The sequence below is a fragment of the Cavia porcellus genome, unplaced genomic scaffold, assembly GCF_034190915.1.
Source record: "Cavia porcellus strain 051 isolate PalLab524CR breed Dunkin Hartley unplaced genomic scaffold, mCavPor4.1 scaffold_3, whole genome shotgun sequence".
Taxonomy (NCBI): domain Eukaryota; kingdom Metazoa; phylum Chordata; class Mammalia; order Rodentia; family Caviidae; genus Cavia; species Cavia porcellus.
In genome coordinates this window covers 93,395,159-93,417,851 of record NW_026947486.1, presented here as the reverse complement: position 1 = coordinate 93,417,851, position 22,693 = coordinate 93,395,159, and the positions used below count along the sequence as shown (strand labels likewise).

The following is a 22,693-nucleotide window of genomic DNA, read 5'->3' as shown; positions in this document are numbered from 1 at the left end:
CTTGAAACTTCACTGCCACAGTAGAAATATGTACTAGTAAATAAGTATGGAATCCATGAATGAGTATGAAATAAAACAAAGAGTAAACACGGTAGAGAGTGGCAGCTAGATTAGTTTATTTGGTTCAAGCCTAGAAACATTTGATCTTAATGACAAGGAGTCAGACACAGAAATATCTGGAAGAAAAGGCTTTGAGGCCTAGGATATAAGAAAGACCAAGATACTAATTTTTAAACTATTTACAATTGAGAATTGGAGCGGCTCTTGGAAATCATCTACAGCCTAATCTCTCATTTTTCACATGAACAAAGATACAGTGAGTTTGAGTGATTGCAATGGTGCTAGCTAGCCAGCCGCAGATCCCACCTCTCTCGGCACTCTGGCCTATATTCTTTCTACTGCATCACTCTGTCCTTCCCAGTGTTGGAGGAAAGAGCCAAGACCTGTGCCCAGCTTTCTGTGAATCTCACTTCTTTCAGCTTTTTCTGTGTACCTAATTGCTATGATTTTGATGGAAGTATTGATGGATGTTATTTTTGTTCCAGTAATTTATACATGTCTCCAAAATAACTCTTGGCTAATATTGTGTTTTTATGACAGAAAGTATGACAGACCTAGATCCACAGTCAAGCAAAACTACTTACTACGGTAAGTAGTTTTCACTGGCTCCTCATTGCAATGCAGTGGGACCCTGACAGAAACACCCTGGATGCCAAGGTAAAATAAGGACCCAATTGTGGGATTTGGGGTTCCAGGAGTTCCTCGGGAACTTTGCTCACCATTGCCATGTGCCAATCTCTCTCACCTGGAGGTGGCTCCAAATACCTAAAAATACCTTCCTCAAAGTTGTCTCCTTGGGGTCTAAGCACACAGAGTAGCCCTTAGTACAGTTCACTCATTTGCTCTGTTCCCACAGCCTCTGGGGAAAAGGAAAAAGAGAGTGAGACATTTGGCCCTTCTAGCGACACGCAGAAAGAAGCGTGGTAGGACCAGAGAGGAACAGAGGCTTCCAAGGAAGCAGCCCTGCTTGAGGGAGATGAGTGCTAATTCCAACTGTTTTCCAGTGCCCCGAGGACTGCTTCTTTATAAGCTGCTTTTGTAGTCAGAGCAATTCCTCAACGCAACACCAGAAAGGCTCTCCTTCCTTCTCCCTAAGAAATCTTTCATGAGGGCTGAAGTGACATGTTCCTCTCTATTCTGTATCACCTTTAAATGGTCTTGGGTCACATTAAACCCCAGTCCATTTTGTGTCTTGTGGAGCCATACTGCGTCTGCATTCCAAGAAGTGGTAAAACTGCACAGAGGAAAGCCAGGGCCTGAGCCAGTCTCCACACCTTACCGCCACCTCCCTGCTCCTGCAACCCCAGCCTGTCACTGTCTGGCTCCAAATCCCACAGTTGTTGAGAATCTTTTAAAAGGAAATTGGGCAGAGCTGCTGATGCAGCTCGGTGGTAGAATGCTTACCTAGCATGCATGAGGCCCTGGGTTGGATCCCCAGCACCACAAAGACAAATAAAGGAATTTGGGCAGATAAACAGACATTCCTTTACTCCTACTCCCTTTAAGACCTTCCCACTCCCATCCTTCCCTTCTCTTAGAGAAGATCCATACTGTTTTATTTACTCTAATCCCCAGTGGGAAGGGGTCAGGCATGACTGACATATTTTGCGACCTGAGACTGCTGAGTGCTTCACGTAATCCTATAGAGGGAGCCTCAGTCTGCATCCAAGTCCGAGGCCAATGCTGGGTATCATAATTAGTGAAAATGATGAGAGGGAAAGTTGAGCCTAGGAATAACCAAGCCCCAGAGAATGATTCGTTGAGACTGCAAAGCAAAGCAATTACTGGGCACAATGCTATAGTAGTGCTCTACCCCTTGAAGGTTTCCATTCAACAAAGGGCAGAGGACTATGATAGCCTTTGTTTTCCTTTTGTCTTGGCAGTTTACAACCCTATTTCAGGAAACATACCATTGTGTAATACAGCTGAGTTAGAGCATTTTGAATACAGATATTTTACCTGCTCACCCCCCGGAGTGAGTGACCCCTGTCTTGCAATGCCACCACTTGCCCCCAGTGCGTTGCTGAGATAATGTTACTCACTGTGAACACACAGTGTGATTTGCAGGTTGTTATGCAGTTCTCTGACTTGAACCTCTCACAGCAGAGGAGAAACAAGTAGCAGAACATTTATTAGATATTAGCTGTGCGTCAAGCATTCTGTTAAGCACTTTTCTCCCGTATCCCCTATGAAGCATTATCTCCATTTTATTGATGAGGAAACAGTCTCAGAAGTGAAATAGCTTACTATTCTGTGCTCCCACAGAAAGTTGCATCCCATTTTACAGAAGAGAAAAAAGAAGGGACATGATCTTCCTAAGGTTGCACAGCCAGCTAGCAAATGGCAGAGCTGGGACTCAAAAGACACAGGGTGAGTGGTTTTCATCCCATACATCTTCTTCCTGCCGGTTCAGGGCCATATCTAGTCACTGCTGCTTCCCAGAGTTGGACAGTGACCAAGGAGAGCCTGTGGAGTTTATTGGCAAGGAGAAAAGATCTCAGCTGTGTTTCCAATTGCACAACCAACCAAGCAGTAAAATCACATGCTTCTGTATCTTTAGTTTGGCAGGGACACACCTCGTCCCCAACCCTGCATTCTGCACAGTACAAGAACTCATTAGATAGTAGTTACAAAGTCAAATCACTTATTTCTTCTCCATGACAAGGAGTGTTGGGGGAATACACCAATGACCAACTTTGTGCTGAGATCCCCAAAATAGCTAAATAAATAAATAACCCCACAGAGAAGAATTTATTTAGAATTACAGTGATGCCTGCTTATGAAAACCCACAAGAAAAAAACCTTCTGGACCAGCACATGGAAATCTACAATCTTACTGGGAAGCTAAATCAGTTCAGATTATGAAGTGTCATTCCCTAGCCCTTAGTGTGCATTATGGCCCATTCACTTCAACCATCCACATCCTAGGAACATATCTCTTCACAGTGACAAGTGTCGACCAAACAAACTCCACCTTTCTGCTTAGGAACCAGTAAAAGCAGCATTGGGATATCTGCATCAAAGAGAATTGGTTTCACCAAGCAGGTTTCATTTTAACATAATGCCTAACTCACCTACTTTCTGCATGCTGTGAATACCACACCTACCACTTGATTTCTCTTTTCAGCAGTTTGGCTTTGAAAGGAATAGGAGGAAGTATCCAAAGGGTTACTGTGCTTCTCAGGATAATCTTCATGTGTTCTGAGATCCTAGGATAACAGCCACCTGCCAATCTGAAGCAATATGCAGAATCACATAGTGACTGTGCATTAGGGGCAGTGTCTCAAATGTCTTTCAGGATGTTTATTAACAGTGTGGAATCCTGGCCCATCCTTAGACCTGCCTGCTTAGCATCTCCTGGAAATAGGGTGCATGGACCTGCATTTTTAACAAGATCCCCAAATTTCAAAAGAAAAGCTTCAAGTTGGACATGGTGGCACACACTCATAATCCCAGCATTCAGGAAGTCGAAGCAGGAGGATCACAAGTTTGAAGCTGGCCTATACTAAGAAGTGTGACAAACTGACTCCAAAAAATGTTTTCTTCCCACTCCAGTGAGATTTTCAGAATATAACCTTGTAATGCATGCCTCAATCTTATCAATAAGTCTTGTCTTGCTTTTTCAGACTGTAGAGCTCCCTTTTTAGTCCCTTGTCTACAAGTCCTTTGTAGATTTGGGCTTTTTCTTCATTTATTTCTAACTCATTCTTCTTTTTAAACCACCATGCACATTCTAAGTACTGCATTACTAATTTGAAAAATTAAAGTTTTCCTTTTATTTAGAGGGTAAATTATCAACTGTTAGCTTGCACCCTAGATTCTTGAGGTCGCCAAGATTATCTTTCTGGAGAAGATAAAAACCAACTAGCCACAAGAGATGTAAGAGAACTTTGCCTTTTGCTGGAAAGAACAAAGCATGTATTTTATTACCCTGTGTCATTTCTTGTGATAGCACATCCTGTCCTGATGCATCAGCAACATAGATAAGTGCTCATTTCTGTTTTTATAGATACAGTAATCATTTTGCTAATGTAAACTAGGGTATGCTTTTAAAAGCCCAATGCACAAAACAAGTGGCGCAGAAAAATGAGTCCAAATGGAAACTCTTATTGGTCACACAAGTCCTTTATAGCTCACACAGCAAACAGATCACTTAGGGTCAATCAGCTGAAAATTTTCCCTAACTGGCTGAAAAATTATGGATTTTTTCAATGTGCTGCTGGGTTTCTGTCTTGGTTTTTTTTGTTTGTTTGTTTGTTTTTGAGACAGAGTCTCACTATGTAATTCAGGGTGGACTTGAACTCACAGCAACCCTCCTGCCTCAACTTTCTAAGTGCTGGAATTATAAGTGTGAGCCAGCAGGCCCAAGTTGCACTGCTGTTTTTACCTGGAAATTCTGAAGTAGATACCTACACCGCACAGTTGAAAGTTATTTTTTTCCTAAACTCAGTACTTTTTGACAGCTATATGCTAGGATGAAGGAGACAGACTCTACATAATTGGTTCAAAAAGCACCAGGTTGTACAAGCCACCCTAGTATCAATTGGGCCACTTTCTACCCATCTAACCTTAGATAAGGCATCTGACTGTGCTGACTTCTTTTGCTTCATGCATGGGGATATCAAGTGGAGCAAACAAAGTAAAATCATTTCAAAATCTCAAGTTACTCTGTAAATGCTGCTGAATCCTAACTTATCAATGATCTAACATGAGAGACTCAATCAGAAAGTCTAATAAATGTCTATGTTTCTCTTTCAGATGGTTCATGACCCTAAACTCAGTACTTTCAATCAAGGTTCTGAAGTGATGAAGGCATCATCAGCTCTGCCAAAGGTGTTAAGAGCTAATGCCAGTATTTCTAAACATTTCTTATCCTGACCCCTACTAAGACAAAAGTTGAAACTGCTAAACCTGAAACAATGTTGACCTACCTCTAAAAATAGTTTTGAAGTGTGACATGGTGTCTGTCCTAGTTGTTGATTCTTATACTGAAGACAAGGAGACCTTAATTAATGCTTTGGCTAACACATAGATCCCTCACATATAGACCCATCTCCTAAGGGGTTTTAAGTTCTGCTCTTGAGGGCCCTGCAGCTTTACTGGGAAGATCGCCTGACAAAAGTGTGATACCAATAAGGCAGTGTGTCCTGAAGTACTATGGAGGTTCAAGGTGATCCCAAAGATAGTCACTGCTATGAGATAGAGTGGCCAGCAAAAGTTTCCTGGAAGAGCTAGAATTAACCCAAATCTCAAAAGATCGGTGGGTTTAGGTAGAAATAAAAAGCGTCAAAAGAGGCTGTCACAAATGGGATCACAGCTACATTAGATTGTGCCACATCTGAACAACCCAGTTCAGTGCTAACAGGCTGTTCTGTGATGGTGGCATTGGTCTACATATGGAGTCTAATCTAACAGTCACAAGCCACATTTGCCTACTGAGTCATTTGTGCAATTAAGCAAATATAACGTTTTTATTTCAATTTTAATAGCTACATGCACCTAGTGGCTCTCTCATTTTACAATGAAGATCTAGCCAATCCATGGCTTCATGGGTACAAGCCAATTCAAGTAAGGTGAGGGGTTCCCTGAAAGTTCATTTCCAAGGTCTATCCCCAAACATCTAAGTCAGTGCACACATGTAACTCTTCAGAGTGGTTTTGAATTCTCCAAGCATACTCTTGGCCCATTTAAAACATGTATACCGATCACATAACCAGGGGAAAGCTTGAATTATTTTTTATTTGCTTGTCTTTTTGAGACAGGATTTCACTATGCAGTTCATGCTGGCCTAGAGCTCACTTTGTAGCCCAGGCTGGCCTTGAACTCAAAGTGATCCTTCTGCCTCAGCGGGTCCTGAGTGCTGGGATTATAGGTGCACACCACCACACCCAGTGCAAATTTGGGTTTTTGAGCCATACCTCTTATCCCATAATTGCCAAAATACAATTAATGAAAAAAGATAGGCCCCATCTAAAACACCCAAGTCAAGTAATCACAAAGAGAAAACCAGAACCTGCGTTCTCCAGGGGACCTCGAACATTGCTTAGCTAGGAATGGCTTCCACCACTCAGCACAAAACCACCACTCTGGTGCTGAAACTGTTCTGGCCTCCCTCCAGCCACTCAGGAAACATGAGAATGAAAACTCAACCAGCTATTCTCAGAGCCTTTTATCCAACAAGCCAGGTCAGAGGAACATCCCAGCCTTATCTAAAATGCCTCAGGGTAATGTTGTAGGTGAGTAAATTTTCTTTGTGCTGTACCTGCATTCTATAAATGTTAGGTGAACTGAACTTTAGTAAATAAAGTGGCAGGCATCTCTGTCACCCAATTATCACCTACCTCCAAATTTGACTGTCTTCATCTGTTCACATACTCCTACCTGCCCTCACACACTGAAGTTCATTACATGCAGCAGCATAACTTATAAACTCATTTTTAATAAAGGCACACAATAATGACACTGATCTTCTATATGGCATTAATTCATTTTTATTAGTAACAGTCACCCAGTACAAAACCTCAAAGTACAAAAAGATACAGTGAAAAGTAACCCTTTTCCCATCAAAGTTCCCTCAGCCAGATGCTACTCTGTTCTCCAGAAGCAACCTCTATGGCTAATGGATTGAGTATCCTTGCTAAGACAGTCAGTGGAATAAAAAGTATATTAACATCTGTCCAGAAAACAGGCAAGGAATAGAGAATGGGATGAGATAGACAACATAAGTATTCTTTGACAGCCACTATACCCTGGTGGCACTTGTTTCTACTTGCATAATTATAGCTTTGAATAAAGTCAGCCAGCCCTCCTTTACAAAATGCTTTTTCCATAATAAACAAATATCCAAAGGTGAGCAACTGAATAAGGAGGAAATGTACTTACTGCAGCTATTCAAATCCTGTTCACCAAAATATATTAAAAATGCAAGTCAGGGCCTGGAGATATAGCTTACTGGGAGAGCACTTGCTTAGCATGCCTGAGGCCCCAGGTCTGACCCCTGGCCCCACAAAAAAGTACCATTTAAATACAAAGGACTACACTAAAGCACTGTAAGTAACAATGCACAGCTGGCCTGCAAAGAAAGCAAATACAAATTAGATTAACCTGAAGGTATCAAAATATACCTTTCAGAGGAAAAAAAGGAATAAAATTATACAATCCAAGGCTCCCCACAATGGTTGAAAAAAATCACACTGGAGCTCTATAGTGCTGACAGTTCTACAAATTTGGTATTTCTGAAAAGTAATATGACAATAAGGCAAGCTATGGATCTGTAATTTTGGAGCTGGTCACCCCATTTTAGGGAACATAGTCCACAGAAACCTTAAAAAGGAAAGGAAAAATTTTAAAGGACTATATAAAAACCTCCATAAAAATAACTTTTATTACAATGAAAAATTAAAACAATTAAAGTAGGAGACTGGTATTGTATACTAGGAAAGAATGCTATATGGTCATAGCATGACAACATGAATACATAGAAATGCACATATAAGTGAAAAACAGTATACAAAGTCAGGTGTGCACTCATCATTACGATAGTAAATTTTACCAATTATGTAGTATAATATGCTAATAAAAATCTAAACACTTAGGGATTTTAATATGGAGTGTTTGTTATTGTTGCTAGTTGCTTGACAATAACCGCTTTCCTCTTGACAATCATAATCACCAACACCATTTAAGCAAATTATAATCCAAATCTGAAGTGAAATGGGTATCAAATGAGTCAGCTGCTCATGTGGCACAAGAGAAAAGAAAGCATTATCATAACACTTCTTTAAACAGCTTCTTTAAAAAAGGTAGATCATCTTCAATCACTCCCAAAATACCTTTCTAAATTCTAAGCTGGTAAAAACTACCCAATTTTTTCCGATATTCCTTATAGAGAGCATACTGGCTTGAGATTAAATATACAACAGTTCCACATCTGTTTGACAAATGCCTTATAGTAACATAATTAGCATGTGTCATAAGGTTTTAGCCCTTTAGAGAACCTGGTATATGATTTCAGCGTTTCTTTAAAGAGAATAAAACAAAACAAAGCAAACCAAAACAGAACAAAGTAAAACAGAGTAAAACAATGCAAGTAATACAGGATTTCAGAAAAAGGCAGCCGGAAATCAACAGTGGCTACCATAATATGCCTAATTTTCTTCAAAATAATTGTCCATACCTTCACACACAATAAGTTAATACACATCAAAATAGTATAAAAGCAATCAAAACACAAGAATGAAAGCCTTAAAGGCTTATTTTTAGTGATTCATTCGGGGATCAGTATATCTTGGATGATATACTACTCGTCATGCTTAATATATTGATGCCCAATGCTTATCACAAATGTAACTGTTGATTATTTCCTACTGAAAGAAATAGAGCCTATTTTTATCATCTCTTTTACAGTGCAGTTTCCAGTAACACTTGCAGAAGTCAGGAGTCACTTATTTAGTAAAGGAAAAAGTATAGGTTAAATCCTTCATAGTGCAAATAATCACACCCAAAATTATGTCTTCTCAGTTTACATTTTCAGATGAAATATCAGGAAGCATCAAGACTTACTCTTTGGTCATAACAGCCGTGCAGAGCTGTTTACACTTCACTAAAACATCATTTAGATGATGATCAGGTTATTCCTTTCTAAGAGCTTCAAAACATGTTTACAGAAGGGACGGTCTGTACCAGATAAGGATGACTGACAATTTAAGAGTCAATGAGTTCATAAATTGCCAAGACAGGTATTTACAAGGTAAGTGCTCCAGTAGGTTAGAGGAAGCAGAACAGACAGACTCATGCAGTAATTAGGCCCCATCAATAAATCAGGTATGCTAAGAACTAAAAAAAAAAAAGCAATCTTTGTATTTCATTCCATGTAGCTGTTTATTTTCAGGTCACTGGAAATTAGCCGCCAATGAACTCAAACTGCTCTCTATGAAGTGTACCTATGAAATAAACAAGGAAACATTCACTGTTCCCAAAGGTTAACAAAAGCCAAAGGTTAATGGCTTGTCTCAGGCTGGACCTACTGTAGATTGTATCAGTGCCTCCAGGATCTCTCACTACAGACAGCATGATTGCTGGCCATAGCTGTTGAACTCTGCAATCCAACCCTTCTGAGCTATAGCCGAAATCCAACAAGGCTGAAAACCAGCACGTATCACTGCATCTTCAACAAGCCCAGACTTCCCATGGGCATCTCTCAGTGTAGTAGTCACTAAGGCAGACCATTTCTGCAAGACATGGGACTCCCTTAACAGGCAACTTTGGGCCAGAGAAGATTCCAAACCTCACAAAGGATGGCAGAGTAAACTTGCCATTTGTTTTCCAAATATAGAAAGTAGACAGTCTGCATGGGTTAGAACAAGTCAGTTTATTTTAGCATAGCAAATTTTGGCATCCACATAGTTTCTTCAGCTTTCCTGCCCCCAAGTCCCACAGCAACGCAACAGGTTCAGATGTATGCTACATGGGTAGGAGCTGCACCGAAGCTGAGGAATCTGGGGTCAAGAGCCTGGAACTTCTCAGGCAATGAGCCAGTGGCTTCACCCTGGGAAGTGAATAGCTAAATAGCAGTCACACGGGTCTCCTGGCCCTACTTCGCTGCTGTTTGACTCTGTAATAGCTCAGTATTAGGAAACAGATGAGTCTTGCAGTTTAAGACACTCACAAAGAACATGAGAGGGCGCTCACGGCCCAGCATGCACTGCCTCTCCCAACAGGCACATTTGCTTTGCTGAACCAGACTTAGAACTGGATTACACAGTACGACTTTTCCTCTTTCTGCCTTAAAGGTGTAAACAACTCAAATGTCCACCTATCAACAAAATGCAGCATAGTAATACCCCGGATGACAAATGCTTCTGTTCACAATTTGATTCATAAACAAAAGCGTTCAGGGAAATTTTGCTTCCCCATTCACAAACTGCATTGGGTGACAAACACAACCACAGCCATCTATTTTCCCTACACAAACACAGATGCAGACATCTCTTCCAAAATCATAAATCAAGTTCATAATCCAGGGCACCACTTTCTGGTGTACAATGCAGATGTTACGTGCTCATAAAAAGGAATAAAGTATTGACACATGTCACAATGTGGCTTAACACTGAAAACATTCTACTATGTGAAAGAACTAGACACAAAAGGCCACTATTGTAGGGTTTCACTTAAATGCCCAGAATAAGTAAATCATGAAAACAAAAGCAGATTGATAGAGGGAATGGGGAGTTATTGCTTAATGGGCATAAGGTGGGAATGATGTAATGTTTTGGAACTAGATGGAGGTGGTGATTTTATACTATTGACAAAACAAATACCACTGAATTGATTAAAATGGTTACTTTTATTTAGACAAATTTCACATCAATAAATAAACCAAAAGTAAAAATGCAAATATATCAACCAGAAACAAAATACACACACACACACACACACACACACACACACACACACACACACAATATGAAAAAAAAAACATTTAGAAACTGTTTTCAATTTTGTCCCAGAATGACTTCAGCCAATGACTCAGGCCATACCTGCCTTCACTTTAACCCACTGTGAGCCATTTTGAGTTGACTTTTGAATGTTTTAAGAAATTTTTGATGTGCTATACTTTTTTCTGCATGTGGATATCCAGCTCTTCCAGTATATTTGAGGGTACAATCCTTTCTCCACTTAATTGCTTTTACAACTTTGCCAGAAATCAATTGTCTGTTATGTGGGTATCTATTTTTGGATTTTACACTGGTACTCTGGTAGTTTGTCTATCTTTGTATCAATGCAGTTTTCTCATCATTGGTGTAACTTTGTGCTAAGTTGTGGGACTGCGGTGGGTTAAAGCTTTAGTTTTGTTCCTTTATCAAAGTTATTTAGACTATTCTGAGTCTTTTGTATTTTTACAGAAATGTAAGAATCAAAATGTAATCTATATGAAAAATGATGCTGACAGATTGACAAGGGATTGCATTTTCTGGTCTTTATTATTTTCTTCTATTTGTTTTTGGTTTCATTCTGCCTTTTATTTTTAATAAAAAACTGTTTTCAAAAGGGTTGGGAACTGGCTGTTCTTAAGATCTTATCACAGCCACATGAAAGAACCTGAACCTAGTAAGCCACACTTCCTTACTAACTGGAAAGGTTCTATTGTTCAGTTCTAAACATCTAACATAAAGACTAGAATTCTAGTGTTTTCCCTTTCCTGGTAATTTCATCTAAAACTAGGGTCTATGGGTTCAAGTGCCATGTTTACAAACCAGAATTTAGGACACATACTCTAAAGTTCCCGGGGTATTCCCAGGGACAACTGCTCAGAGTAAAAAAAAAATTCAGATGTATGGCTGTTGAAACTACAGCTCTCTCAATGAATCTATGCATGAGATTAAAAGAATTCATTATATATAGAAATATTAACAGCAGCACTGAACTTCCTTACATATTTAAATCAACTGGGCAGGTAAAGGAGACTTCAGTGACGCCTGCGGTCTCTGGGATTAGAGGATTCTCGCTCTCGCTCCTGCTCCTCCCGATCCTGAGAGTGATGGACCTTTCTATGTGTATGGGATTTACCTCGACTCCTACTTCTACTTCTATGTCTGTGCCCTTCAGAATACCCGCTGCGCCGGCTGGAATGTGTATCTGAGCTTCGCCCTCTGTCTCGATCCCTGTTCTTGTCTTCTCTCACTTCCCTCCTGCTCGAGAACTTGTGCTCATGCCTCAGTTTCTCCTTTCTTGGCACTTTCTCTGGGTCCTCTGCTCTACCATGGCAGGAAGTGCTGACCTCAAGGGAGCCTGGGTACTGCTTCCTCCCCACTCTGGACTCCGGATTCTGAACCCTCTCTCTCTCCAGGGTCTTGCTGCTATACTTCTTAGGGCCAAAGTCATCCTTTTCCTTTACCATTCTGCTTCTGGGAGGTGAAGAGGAAGGTGGTTGCCTTGCCTGTTCCTCCTGGTTAGTCTTCTCTTTCTTTTTTTTCTTTTTTTCTTTTTTGTCTGGAAACACAAAGAGGGCAAGAAATAAGCAAACAACAAAAAGAATTGCCTAAAAAGTACCTTTCTTCTCTGAGTACATCATGTCAAACCAAGGTGTCATAATTCAAAATGTTCTCATGCTAGCAGATAGAAAATATGCATGAGGAAAACAGCCCCAGCAGCAGTGTGACATGGTCACAGGCCTCTGAGAAGCCAACTTGAGTGTCCATCAGCTCTGGCATGTTAAGTCAGTACACAAGGCAATCCCCACCCTGAATTACTTCTCTAAAGATCCTATCTCCAAATACCTTCTGAGACAGTGGGTATTAAAAATTTAAACGTATCAATTTCAGGGGACATACTTCTACCTAAACTACTAGTCTTTCCTGACATCTCCCTCTCCCATTTAAAAGAAGGACCCCCGCATCTTCCCCTTTTGCACTTACGAGTTGATCATCAATAGTATGCATGAATACTAGGAAGGGTAGATACTAAGACTGCCTGGAATCGCCTCTTGAATAGTAACACTTTACCTTTTTTACTCTTTGTGGGTTTGTCATCTTCAGAGCCCTCAGACGAACTTGGTGGGGGTGTGTGAGCCCCACAGCCCTTCTCCTGGAGCTGTCTGGTCACATCATCCATTTCATCTGATTCCTTAGGAGCCCGATAGTTGGACACATGGTCCACGCGGATAGTTCTCCCTTTAATCTAAGGAAGATGGGCAACCCTTCAGCAAAGAGAATCCTCACATCAAGCTATCCGAACCCAAGCTATGGAGAACCATAGTTTGAACCATATCCATTATCTCCATGCTGTTTCTCTGGAAACCAGTAAAGCAGACCTGCTCACCTGGTGTGTCAAAGGATACATATCTAGCTATTAATACATTCAAGGCAGTCAGGTGGGGCCATGCAAATACCAACAGGCTGTGTGTGTGCCATGAAGTTAAAAAATCTGGGAAGGACTACTCTCAAATACAAGGATCAAGACAGATTGATAATTTAGAAGCAAAAACAATGAATTACCCTCAACCTGTAACAGTTTACAGTAAAATATGCCCTAGAAAAATCTGACATCTACACAGAATTCCTGAAATCTGCCTCAGTTACAGCTGCTTTTTCAAGACAGTAATTAGGAAAAGGCAATGTGAGACCAACAGTTGGGGGGTGGGTTGAAAACAGATTACTTTCTTTTTTCTAAACTCCTCGCAGTTTGCTCTACCCCCACCATACTGGTACATAGTTCAAACTGATTCCTACCTGTAAACTGCGATTCTCCAAGTAAACAACAAAATTAACCCTTCACATAAATATTTGCAAGTAGATACAGACTTACTCCATAGGCAAACCCATCTGAAATCTGAAATGTTTAGTTGTTATTGTCCCAATGCAAAACTAAATTTTTATTCTTACCTTTTTTAAACCTGAGAAACTTCTGTCATCTACCCTATTCCTTTTTGAAAAATATTTTTTCTTTGACTATTAACTGCTGGCTCCCTTAAAATTTGAGAATGACTTACTTTTGTAGAATTTGTCTCTGATGATTTTAGAGAATTTCCAGGGCTCAATATGCTACGTCACAGGAATGACACAACAGACACACATGGCTATGTCCTAACTCACAAGGCCACTGAATTCCTAGGTTGCCTGGCATAGGACAAAATAGAAGAGAGGTATTTGCTAGTCTCTTCATTCCCTAGTACACTAGAGATGTGAATGGAAAAGGGAAAGGTAAAAAATGGAGGCCTGCATGGTAGGTGGGGAGAAAGGTACTCTGGGAAGATGGTTTGATAACAGATGAGGAAAAGAAACAAACCCAGGAAAGCCCATAAGGAAACTGAATTATTTTCTGGAATCATTTCCCAATGCGTTTATCTCCATATCTCTGCAGGCCTCACACCACACCCATGATCAGCACTGTCCCTACACCTGGGAAGACCTAACTCCTATGCACAGGAAAAGGCTAGCCAAATTCTGCATTATAAACACACTTACCTTAATTCCATTAAAATTGTCAACGGCCAGAATTGTGCTTCTCTGGTCTTCATAACAGAGGAAACAGAATCCTTTGGATTTCCCAGTTTTCTTATCTCGTACAAGATTAATATTAACAATTTCCCCATACCTATTTTATTAAAAAGACACAAATGATTTAAATTGTACAAACTTTCAGATTGGATGATAAATATTCAAATAACAAAGTCTATACAGAAGACTCTTCCAGAACAAAATAACATAGAAAAGTTGAAACTAAAAAAACTAAATCAGCAAAAACAACATTAAGAACAAAAACAACTTCAAGCCTAAGGCAGGAGGATCACAGGTTTGAGCCCAGCCTGGGCAATTTAGCCAGACCCTCTCTCAAAATAAAAAATTAAAATTTTAAAAAAGGACGGGGAGGCCTGGTAAGCACAAGTTTGATTTTCAGTACCAAAAATGGTTGGGTGGGGGGACAGGATATAACTCAGCAGCACAGTGCACAGCTCCTGACTTGTAAGCACAAGGTTGTGAGTTCAATTCTCAGCACCAAAGAAAAAAAGAGGACTAGGAATCTGGGGATATAGCTCAGAGCAAAGGTCCTCCATTCAATTCCCAGTTTGTGAGCATACAGGGGATACATTCATGGCAAAATTAAAAATATTAAGTGGGACTAAGAGAATTATTTTACACTAAAAAAGGTTCTAATACATAAAAGGGCATAATTCATGAACCTTCGTTACAGTTAAGAAATCAAAACTTTTAATTAAAAACACTATTAGAAATATGAAGAGAAATAGTATGAGGTAACTTGACACTCAGAAATAAGACCATAGAAAGATAAACTTATAAAATATAAAATAAATAATTTTATTAACACAAATATTGTCACATTAGTAAATATACTGATACTGGGACTTCTGGAAGAATATGGCAGACAGATAGCGGCAGCTACAGAGGCTCTCTGAGATACCCCACTTAAAATTCAGGAATGGTGCGGTAAGAGGAGTCCTAAGCAAGGGGAGATACACCCTGCCGACTCAGGAATGAACTAAGCTAAGAGAAACTAACTGGAAATCCAATCCTGGTGCTATAACAGGAACAGATAAAATCTCAGCACGGAAGCTGGAACCTGTGCCACTGGAAGCTGCGATTTGACTTTCCTGCTGCCACTGCTGCGTCCAAATCTGCTGGGCAGGGAGAGAGACGCATGAAAGCTCTGAGAGTGGGAATCTGTGAATGGAGTTGAGAGCGGGACTAGCAGGGAACCCTACATTGACTTGCAGCGAGTGAGTGGACGGGGACCCTTTCACAGAGTAGGAGGCTCCAGCAAAGGACATACTGGGACCGGGCAGACTTGCTGGAAAAGGACTCTGCAGTGACATTAGTCGCATATTCCCCTCTCAAGCGGGATTGGTGGGGCGTGCCTGGCCTGCATGACGCCGCTGACTAAGACCCAGTAGGCTAGCCTAAACCAGGTCCCAGCGCCTGAAGGTGCACTCTAGCAGTGAAGCCTTTGGTACGTTGAGATGGAGGGGTGGGCCCAGCAGAGGCTGCCCAGGTCTGTGTCTGCCTAGTACACTGCAGTGGGCAGGAACACCTAGCCTGCGCAATTCAAACAAACTGTAACCGATAAAGAGAAAAAAATCGGGCCTCCTACATTCGCTTGTAGGAAGGAACAAAAAGTATGGGAAGAGGAAGCAACAAGAAAGGGTCCTCAGTCCCCAAGCCTGAGAACACTGATCCAGGAAAGGGAAACGCAAAGAAAGACAGAAAACATGTAACATCAGACATGGCACCAATAAACATAAAGCGCTATCTCCAGAGCCTCTTAGATGAGTTTAAAAATGAAGTATTTAATAAATAAAGCAAGATATAAGTAAAGAGAAATGCTAAACACCGCCCAAGAAAGAACAGATGGTGGAATGGAAGAACAGAAAAAAAGGGGAGAATTGTTTGATGGAGAAAATAGAGAAAACATAGAATACGTGAAGCAGGTTCAAAGAGATTACCAACAAACTAAAAACTCTATCGAAAGCTGGCATAACAGCTTGAAAGAAACTAAGGATAGGTTATCTGAACTGGAGGGCAGATTTGTAATGTGGGAGCATGAAATGAAAAACTTCTTAAAAATAAGAAAACAAACAGTAATAATACAAAGGCTAGAAGACGATAAAAGGATCTATAACTTAAGAATTAAGAACATAAAAGACACAAACAAATGGACTACAAAAGCTATTCACAGAAATAATCCAAGAGAATTTCCCTAATTTAGCAAAAGGTAAAGATACTCAGATGGATGAGGCATACAGGACCCCAGCCAACTACAACCCAAACAGAGCTACACCCAGACATATAATAATCAAAATTCCAGAAATCCAATATAAGAACAGAATACTAAAAGCTGTCAGAGACAAGAAACAGATCACTTACAAGGGAACACCCATCAGAATTACAGCAGACTTCTCGGCACAAACCATCAAATCACGAAGAGCGTGGGGGGAAATAATTCAAGCTTTGAAAGATAACAACCTCCAACCAACATTGATATATCCTACACAACTGTCCCTAGAAATTGACGGAAAAACAAGGTGCTTCCAAGATAAAGAGGAACTAGGGGAATTTGCAACCACCAATTTAACTCTACAGAGAATACTGCAGGATATTCTTTTTTTAAAATTTTTTTTGGTCTTTTTCGTTTTCGTTTTTATCGGTACCAGGGATCAAACTCATGACTGCCTGCTTGCAAGGCAGGCGCTTATGCCGCTGAGCTAAATCCCCAGCCCCACTGCAGGATATTCTAAAAAAGGAAAATACCAAGACTCCAGAAACAGTGGCAGAGAGGCCACAATGAATGGAGCAGAAAGCAAAATGAAGAAGACAAACTGACAACAAACGACAGAAAAAGAGCTCAACAGAAATGAGGCAGAGAAGATTGGATGGTAGGAACAGCTATTTTGGAGAAAACAAGACATCATAATAGTTGGTGCTGATTTAGTATCATCTTGCTTTGAAGTCCCATCAAGCTTTTATTCTTCGGTCTCCATCGGTCTTAACAGGTTGTATCTTACTGGATTTTATTATATGTGATAATATAAGCAAAAACTTTTATAGACAAGGAGATTATACAGAAACCATTGTTCATTTTCTGATAGTTGGTTCTAAATACCCTGTAATACTGTCATTCTCTTCAATGGTTTTACATTGTCTTGATATGTTTGGTGCTACAGTATACAAAGTTATACTCAAAGATTTCAAGGAAAGAGACACTATGATAACTACTTTTATGTCAGGATATCTTGTGATGAAACACTATTTTGCTTAAATGGTTATGCTTTGACCTGCGCTGTTTTGTTGTTATGCCCTCTTTTATCTAAATCTCCTTTTTTAATTATTTACTTTTTATTTTTATCTTTTTAATTAAGGGAAAAATTTAAAAAAATTGCAGAATACATTATAGTAACTTGATTTGAAACCCTGTATAGCCCTCACCATCTTGCTTTGACTGATTTTCCTCTATTCTGCTTTGCTTGATAGTACCAAGTTCAAAAGTATAGGCAAAACTGTGAAGACAATAAGATTCATTATGACGCCCATTCCGGTTGACTATTATCTTCTTTTAAAGTCCTGTAATGTCTCCAATGTTTTGGTTTTATTCTTTACTATTTTGTTCAATTTTATTATAACTGATGATATAGGGAATTCTTTTTAAGATAGCAAGAGGCAGTATGGTAACCATTGTTGATCACCTAGTATTTTGTTTTTACATTATCTATTATATCCATCTTTTTGATTTGACTGACTCTGCTCTGTTATGTCACATTTGGTTTTACTCTCTTCAAAAAAAGTGATAAGAACTGTGGGAGTAATAAAACCCAAAATGTGTAATTGTCATTGTACAAAAAAAAAAGGAAAAGAAAGTGCTCTAAAGAATATAACTGCATATATATTTAAGTGTATAAGACAGATAACCATATTACTGAGTTTTGTTGGATCACTGAAAAAAACTGTTTCCAGTCTCACTGTTTGAAAGTCCACTTTATATGCTTTAATTTTGTAACTTGAACAACTATTCCTAAGATAACAATATGTAATCTATTAACTAGTGATTTCCTACTGTTTATTTTTTCTGAAATTCTGTATAACTTTTACCCTTTTACTGGTTTTTTTTCTCCTTAAATAAAAAAAAATATTAATACTGTTAACCCTACAAGGATATAAGTATCTCTTTTGAAGAATTCAGAAAACATTAAAACTGACTATACATTATGATTATGTCTCAAAGTAAATCTTAATAAACCCTCCAATTGAAAAAACTATGTTCTCAAATTATGTTATAAAGCTGAAAATAATATTTGAAACAAAAAACACCCTCCTAACTAGAACTGGAAATCTACTCTCCCTGCTAACAACTAGATGAAACAATGAAACAAAATAAACAAAAAAATTGATGGCAGACTACTCAGAACAAAAATCAGAAAAACATATAGGAAAATTTATGAGAGGTGACTGACTGAAGCCATACTCAGAAAAATCAGTAACTTTAAAGAATTTCAGGGCCAGGGATATGGCTCAGCGGCACAGTGTCTTCCTGGCAAGCACAAGATCCTGAATTCAGGTCTCTGTACAAAAATAAGCAATTTTATTGTTTTTTGTTCGTTTTGGTTTTGATTTTGTTTTTGCTTTGTGTATGGGGGGGCGGGTATTGAGGAATAAATCCAGAGCTTTTCACTAAACTACATCCCCAGTCCTTTTTTTTAAATTTTGAGACAGGGTCTTACTAAGTCAATAAATTATGCAGGCTGGACTGGCACTTTGCCATCCTTCTCCCTCAGTCTCCCAGAATACTGGAATCATAGATGTGTGCCAACACAACCACGAATTTTATTGTTTAAAAACATTAATAAAAACAAACTAAAAATTTAATAAAGGACATAGTTAAAAATCAATACCCTCTTACATACAAAAAATAAGCAAAAGCTATAATAGAAGGAAAATCCTATTCAAAATAGCAACAAAAAAGATAACATGTTTAGAAATGGACTTAACAACAAGCAATGTATAAACTCTATATATAGTAAGCATTTTTAAAACTCCTGAAAGACACAAACATAAATTTGAACAAATATAAAGACATCACTTGTTCTTGGATTGGGTAACTCAGTATCATAAAGATAGCAAGATCTTCCCACAAGTTAATAAATAAATTTAATATAGCCCTAATAAAAATGTTTGTTTTTCTCCTGGAGCTAAGTAAGTTGATTCTAAATTTTTGTAGAAAAAATGAACATGTAGAAATCTCTGGGAAAACTTAATAAAGAATAGTAAGTATAATTCTACCATATACAATATTAAATATACTGAAAAACTTCTCTAAATAACTAGTGTGGTACTGACAAATAAAATGACTGACTAACAGAACAAAATGCTGAGAAACTGAAGTACTGTATGTAGGAAAAAATTTAGTGTATGATAAAGTTGGCACGTAGTTAGGGCAACTGGATAGCCATTTGGAGAATTATAAACCAGGCATGGTGGCACAGGCCTGAGGCTGAGGGAGAGCTGACCCCTGACCCTAGCTGCAACTTCAAGGCCGCCATGGGCTACACAGTAAGCTCAAGGCCAGCCTGAACTACATCAACAGGAACCTGTCTGAAAAAAACAAAAGAACAAAACAAAACAAAAAACTATAAAACTGGATCCAAGCCTTACAATGTACAACAGAATAGATTAGAGACTTCAATGTACAAAACTGAAGTCATACAGGTACAAGAATACAAATGGGTAGATAGGGAAAAATATCCTCTAATCATAACTCAAAATCTAGAAGCAATGAAAGATAAATAGACGCACATAAAAATAAAATACTGAGGGGAAACTATAAAGAGCAAGCATAAGGGAGTTTGGGGGTAACAGAACTGTTTTTCACTCTAATTGTGGTGGTGATTAGACAAATCTATACAAGAATTACAACTCATAGAGCTATATACTCCCCTAAGAAGTTCAATTTTACCTACTAAAATATATGAATAAAAATTTTTTAAAACTTTGCTCAGCAAAGAAATCCCAATAAACCAAGTCAGAATATAAATCACCAACTAGGAGAAAAATATTTATATCACAGTTAAAGGACCAGAAAGCAGTTTTTTTCTTTTGCTATAAAGGAAATTTCCAGGACATCTGGTGTAATGATACATCCATCAATGCATTGTGTTAATTTAAGAAGTTTAGAAGTTTAATTAAATGTCTCAGCAGGATGCCAGGGTGCTCACATTGTAAATATCCTCATCCTGTGCAAGAGATGGGCAAAGGGATGGTATGGGTGTTACATCCACCCTGGTGTTGGGTAGCTTGCTTTTAATGTAAGGGAGGAAAAGAGGCTTGCTATCCTTCTTTTGGTGTCTTGTGTTGCCCTGAACAGTTTCCCTTTGTGCCACACCACCCTGCCTTGGAGCCAGTCGATTATGAACTGAAACCTCCACAAACAGTAGCTAAATAAACCTTTACTTCCTGAATTTTGGGTGTTGGGTATTTTGTCAAAGCAGTGAGAGAAAAGTAACCAATACAGAATTTGGTACCAGAGAAGTGGGCTTGCTGCTATGATTGACCATGTGGTTTAAGAGCCTTCGCCAACGGCTTGTGGGAAGTTTGGAAAAGTTCAGAGCTACTAGCTGAAAGAGAAGAGCTGGAATGTCTTACGCTGTTTTGTATGGGAGATTCTGGTTAGAGCTCAAAAGACCAGAAGACATAGAAATCCTGCAGGTAAAGATCAGGCTTTGGAAGTTTGTCCTGGGAAAAAGTGCTGCATTGGTTTTTGGATTCCAGTCTGTGTTGCTGCTTGGCAGAACTTACTGTGAGAAGACACAGATGACATCTCCTTCAGTCAGTTCATAAGGAAGCCCTCCTAGAAAAGAAAATACATTATCATTCAATAAGTATTAATTGAATGTCTAGCATATACTGTGCACTGAGAGTACTAAATATGCCACAAGCCTTGCCCTCACAGAAATCAGTCTGATGCAATGACAGAAGTACATATAAGATGTCAGTAATATACAAAAAAATGGTTAACTGAGTAGAAGGGCTGGGTTTACCACTAACCAAAGAAATCTTATTCAGTCCTCATATCCAAACTCCTATGGACAAATACAAATATAACAGTTTATGTTATTACAAACTCCCTCTGAACATAAATTAAAGATCATAAAGACAACTGTTAAGTATTTCATAGGAGATAATTTCTCCAAATTTTCCTCTTCTCTGTAAAATGGGGATATTAGTATATTTGCTTCTCAGGACTGATTTAAGAATTAATTATAACATTATGTGATGGGCGCAATAACCTCTCTAAACAAATGGCAGAATTACTGGTTGTGAAAGTGAATATCGGGATAGCAATGTGGCCATAAATGGAAAGCAGGAGCTAAGTGAAAGAGAAAAATAAATTCTGCGGAAAGAGGGATGGGAAAAGGCAGTCTGTAGTAATCAGGATAGTGGCTAAGACCATGAGTTGTACAACCCCCTAGTTTTGGCTGTGTAACGCGAGGGAAGTCCATTAACTCCTCTGCACCTCGTTTTCCTTAGCTGTATAATGGGTGAGTGGGTGAGAGAGAGATGACAAGTCTCTGGAAACCAAGTAGAGAGACTCTTAGCATGGTGAACAGCAAACAGTAACTTCCAGGAGCGCTGACTGGTAGGGACAGCACACTAAAACAGGCCAAAAGGCCGGGGGGGGGCGGATGGATTCACGGGCAGACAGGATACAAAAGTGCGTGATAAATGTAGGGAGAAATGATGGGCGGGAGCTCCAAATAACTTGAAGCAGTCTAGGAGAGACTTGGGAGCACTGCTGGAGAAAGATGTGGACCTTACCTAGAAAGATCCAGGCGCTGTCTTTGTACTCAGAATGCCAGGATACCTTCTCCGCCACCCCAAGCTGGACCTCTCGCTCATTCAGCTCGTTAATCAGCTTCACCTTAGTTAAAGGGCTATACAGGGGTCAGAGAAGCGGGCAAGTAAGACAGGCCCGCCTGAGGGAAGAAAGCAAAACTAGGGAAGGAGATGCTGTGGTTTCCAAGCCGCTACCTTCCCTCGCCCATTAGACACTCTACCACCCAACCCCTTGCGGGCTACCCCCTGTGGCCCACTCCCCCTTCCTCAGCGACAAACTGAAACCTTACTTCATCTTTGCGCAGGTTCGCGTTCGGCGCTCAGCTTCCGGTCTAGGCTGCGCAGCGCAGGCGCGGTACGACCTCCGCACCGCCCACTGACGTCTGCGGAAGTGAAGCGGAAAGAGCTCAGTCGCCGCCAGGAAGGGCGCCTGCGCAGAAGCACCAAAGCGGTTTTTCTTGCTTGCTGGCCCTTGCCCCTTCGCTAGAGAGAATTTCTCCCTACGCTCTCACAACTCTGTGCTGTGATAAGAGGCAAGGGTATGAGTTATTGCCTAAGTTCCTGGCAAATCCCTGACGTTGATTAGTTTAGTTTAGTTTAGTTTACACAATGAAAACTGAAAAGAATGCTTAAAGCGGCAACTTTAAGTTACAGCCAGCGCTTCCAATCTCAAGCTCCACTGGGACTTTCACTCCCAGTCAGTTGCTCACACAGTCCCATCAAACCTCTGTGCAGAAATTAGAGCAAGCCGGGCATGGTAGCAGGTGCCTGCAATCTAAGCATTCGAGAGGCTGAGA

The 22,693-nt window shown here is 39.8% G+C and overlaps 1 protein-coding gene across 2 annotated transcripts; it reads right to left on the bottom strand.

The window, feature by feature from the left end:
- Positions 1 to 10,386: 10,386 nt before the first annotated feature.
- Rbmx2 (RNA binding motif protein X-linked 2) lies at positions 10,387 to 22,384 on the bottom strand. 2 transcript variants are annotated; one of them, XM_003462244.4, is made up of 6 exons: positions 22,187 to 22,384; positions 21,879 to 21,994; positions 20,859 to 20,910; positions 14,025 to 14,154; positions 12,564 to 12,738; positions 10,387 to 12,051 (listed from the first exon to the last, which is right to left on the bottom strand). In XM_003462244.4, exons 1-6 carry the CDS (start codon positions 22,189 to 22,191, stop codon positions 11,528 to 11,530), a joined length of 1,002 nt encoding a protein of 333 aa, XP_003462292.2. In that variant the 5' UTR covers positions 22,192 to 22,384; the 3' UTR covers positions 10,387 to 11,527. The 2 variants fall into 2 exon arrangements, with proteins under 2 accessions (XP_003462292.2, XP_063102488.1); XM_063246418.1 differs by lacking the exons at positions 21,879 to 21,994; positions 22,187 to 22,384 and having other exon boundaries at positions 20,706 to 20,876.
- Between the last annotated feature and the right edge of the window lie 309 nt (positions 22,385 to 22,693).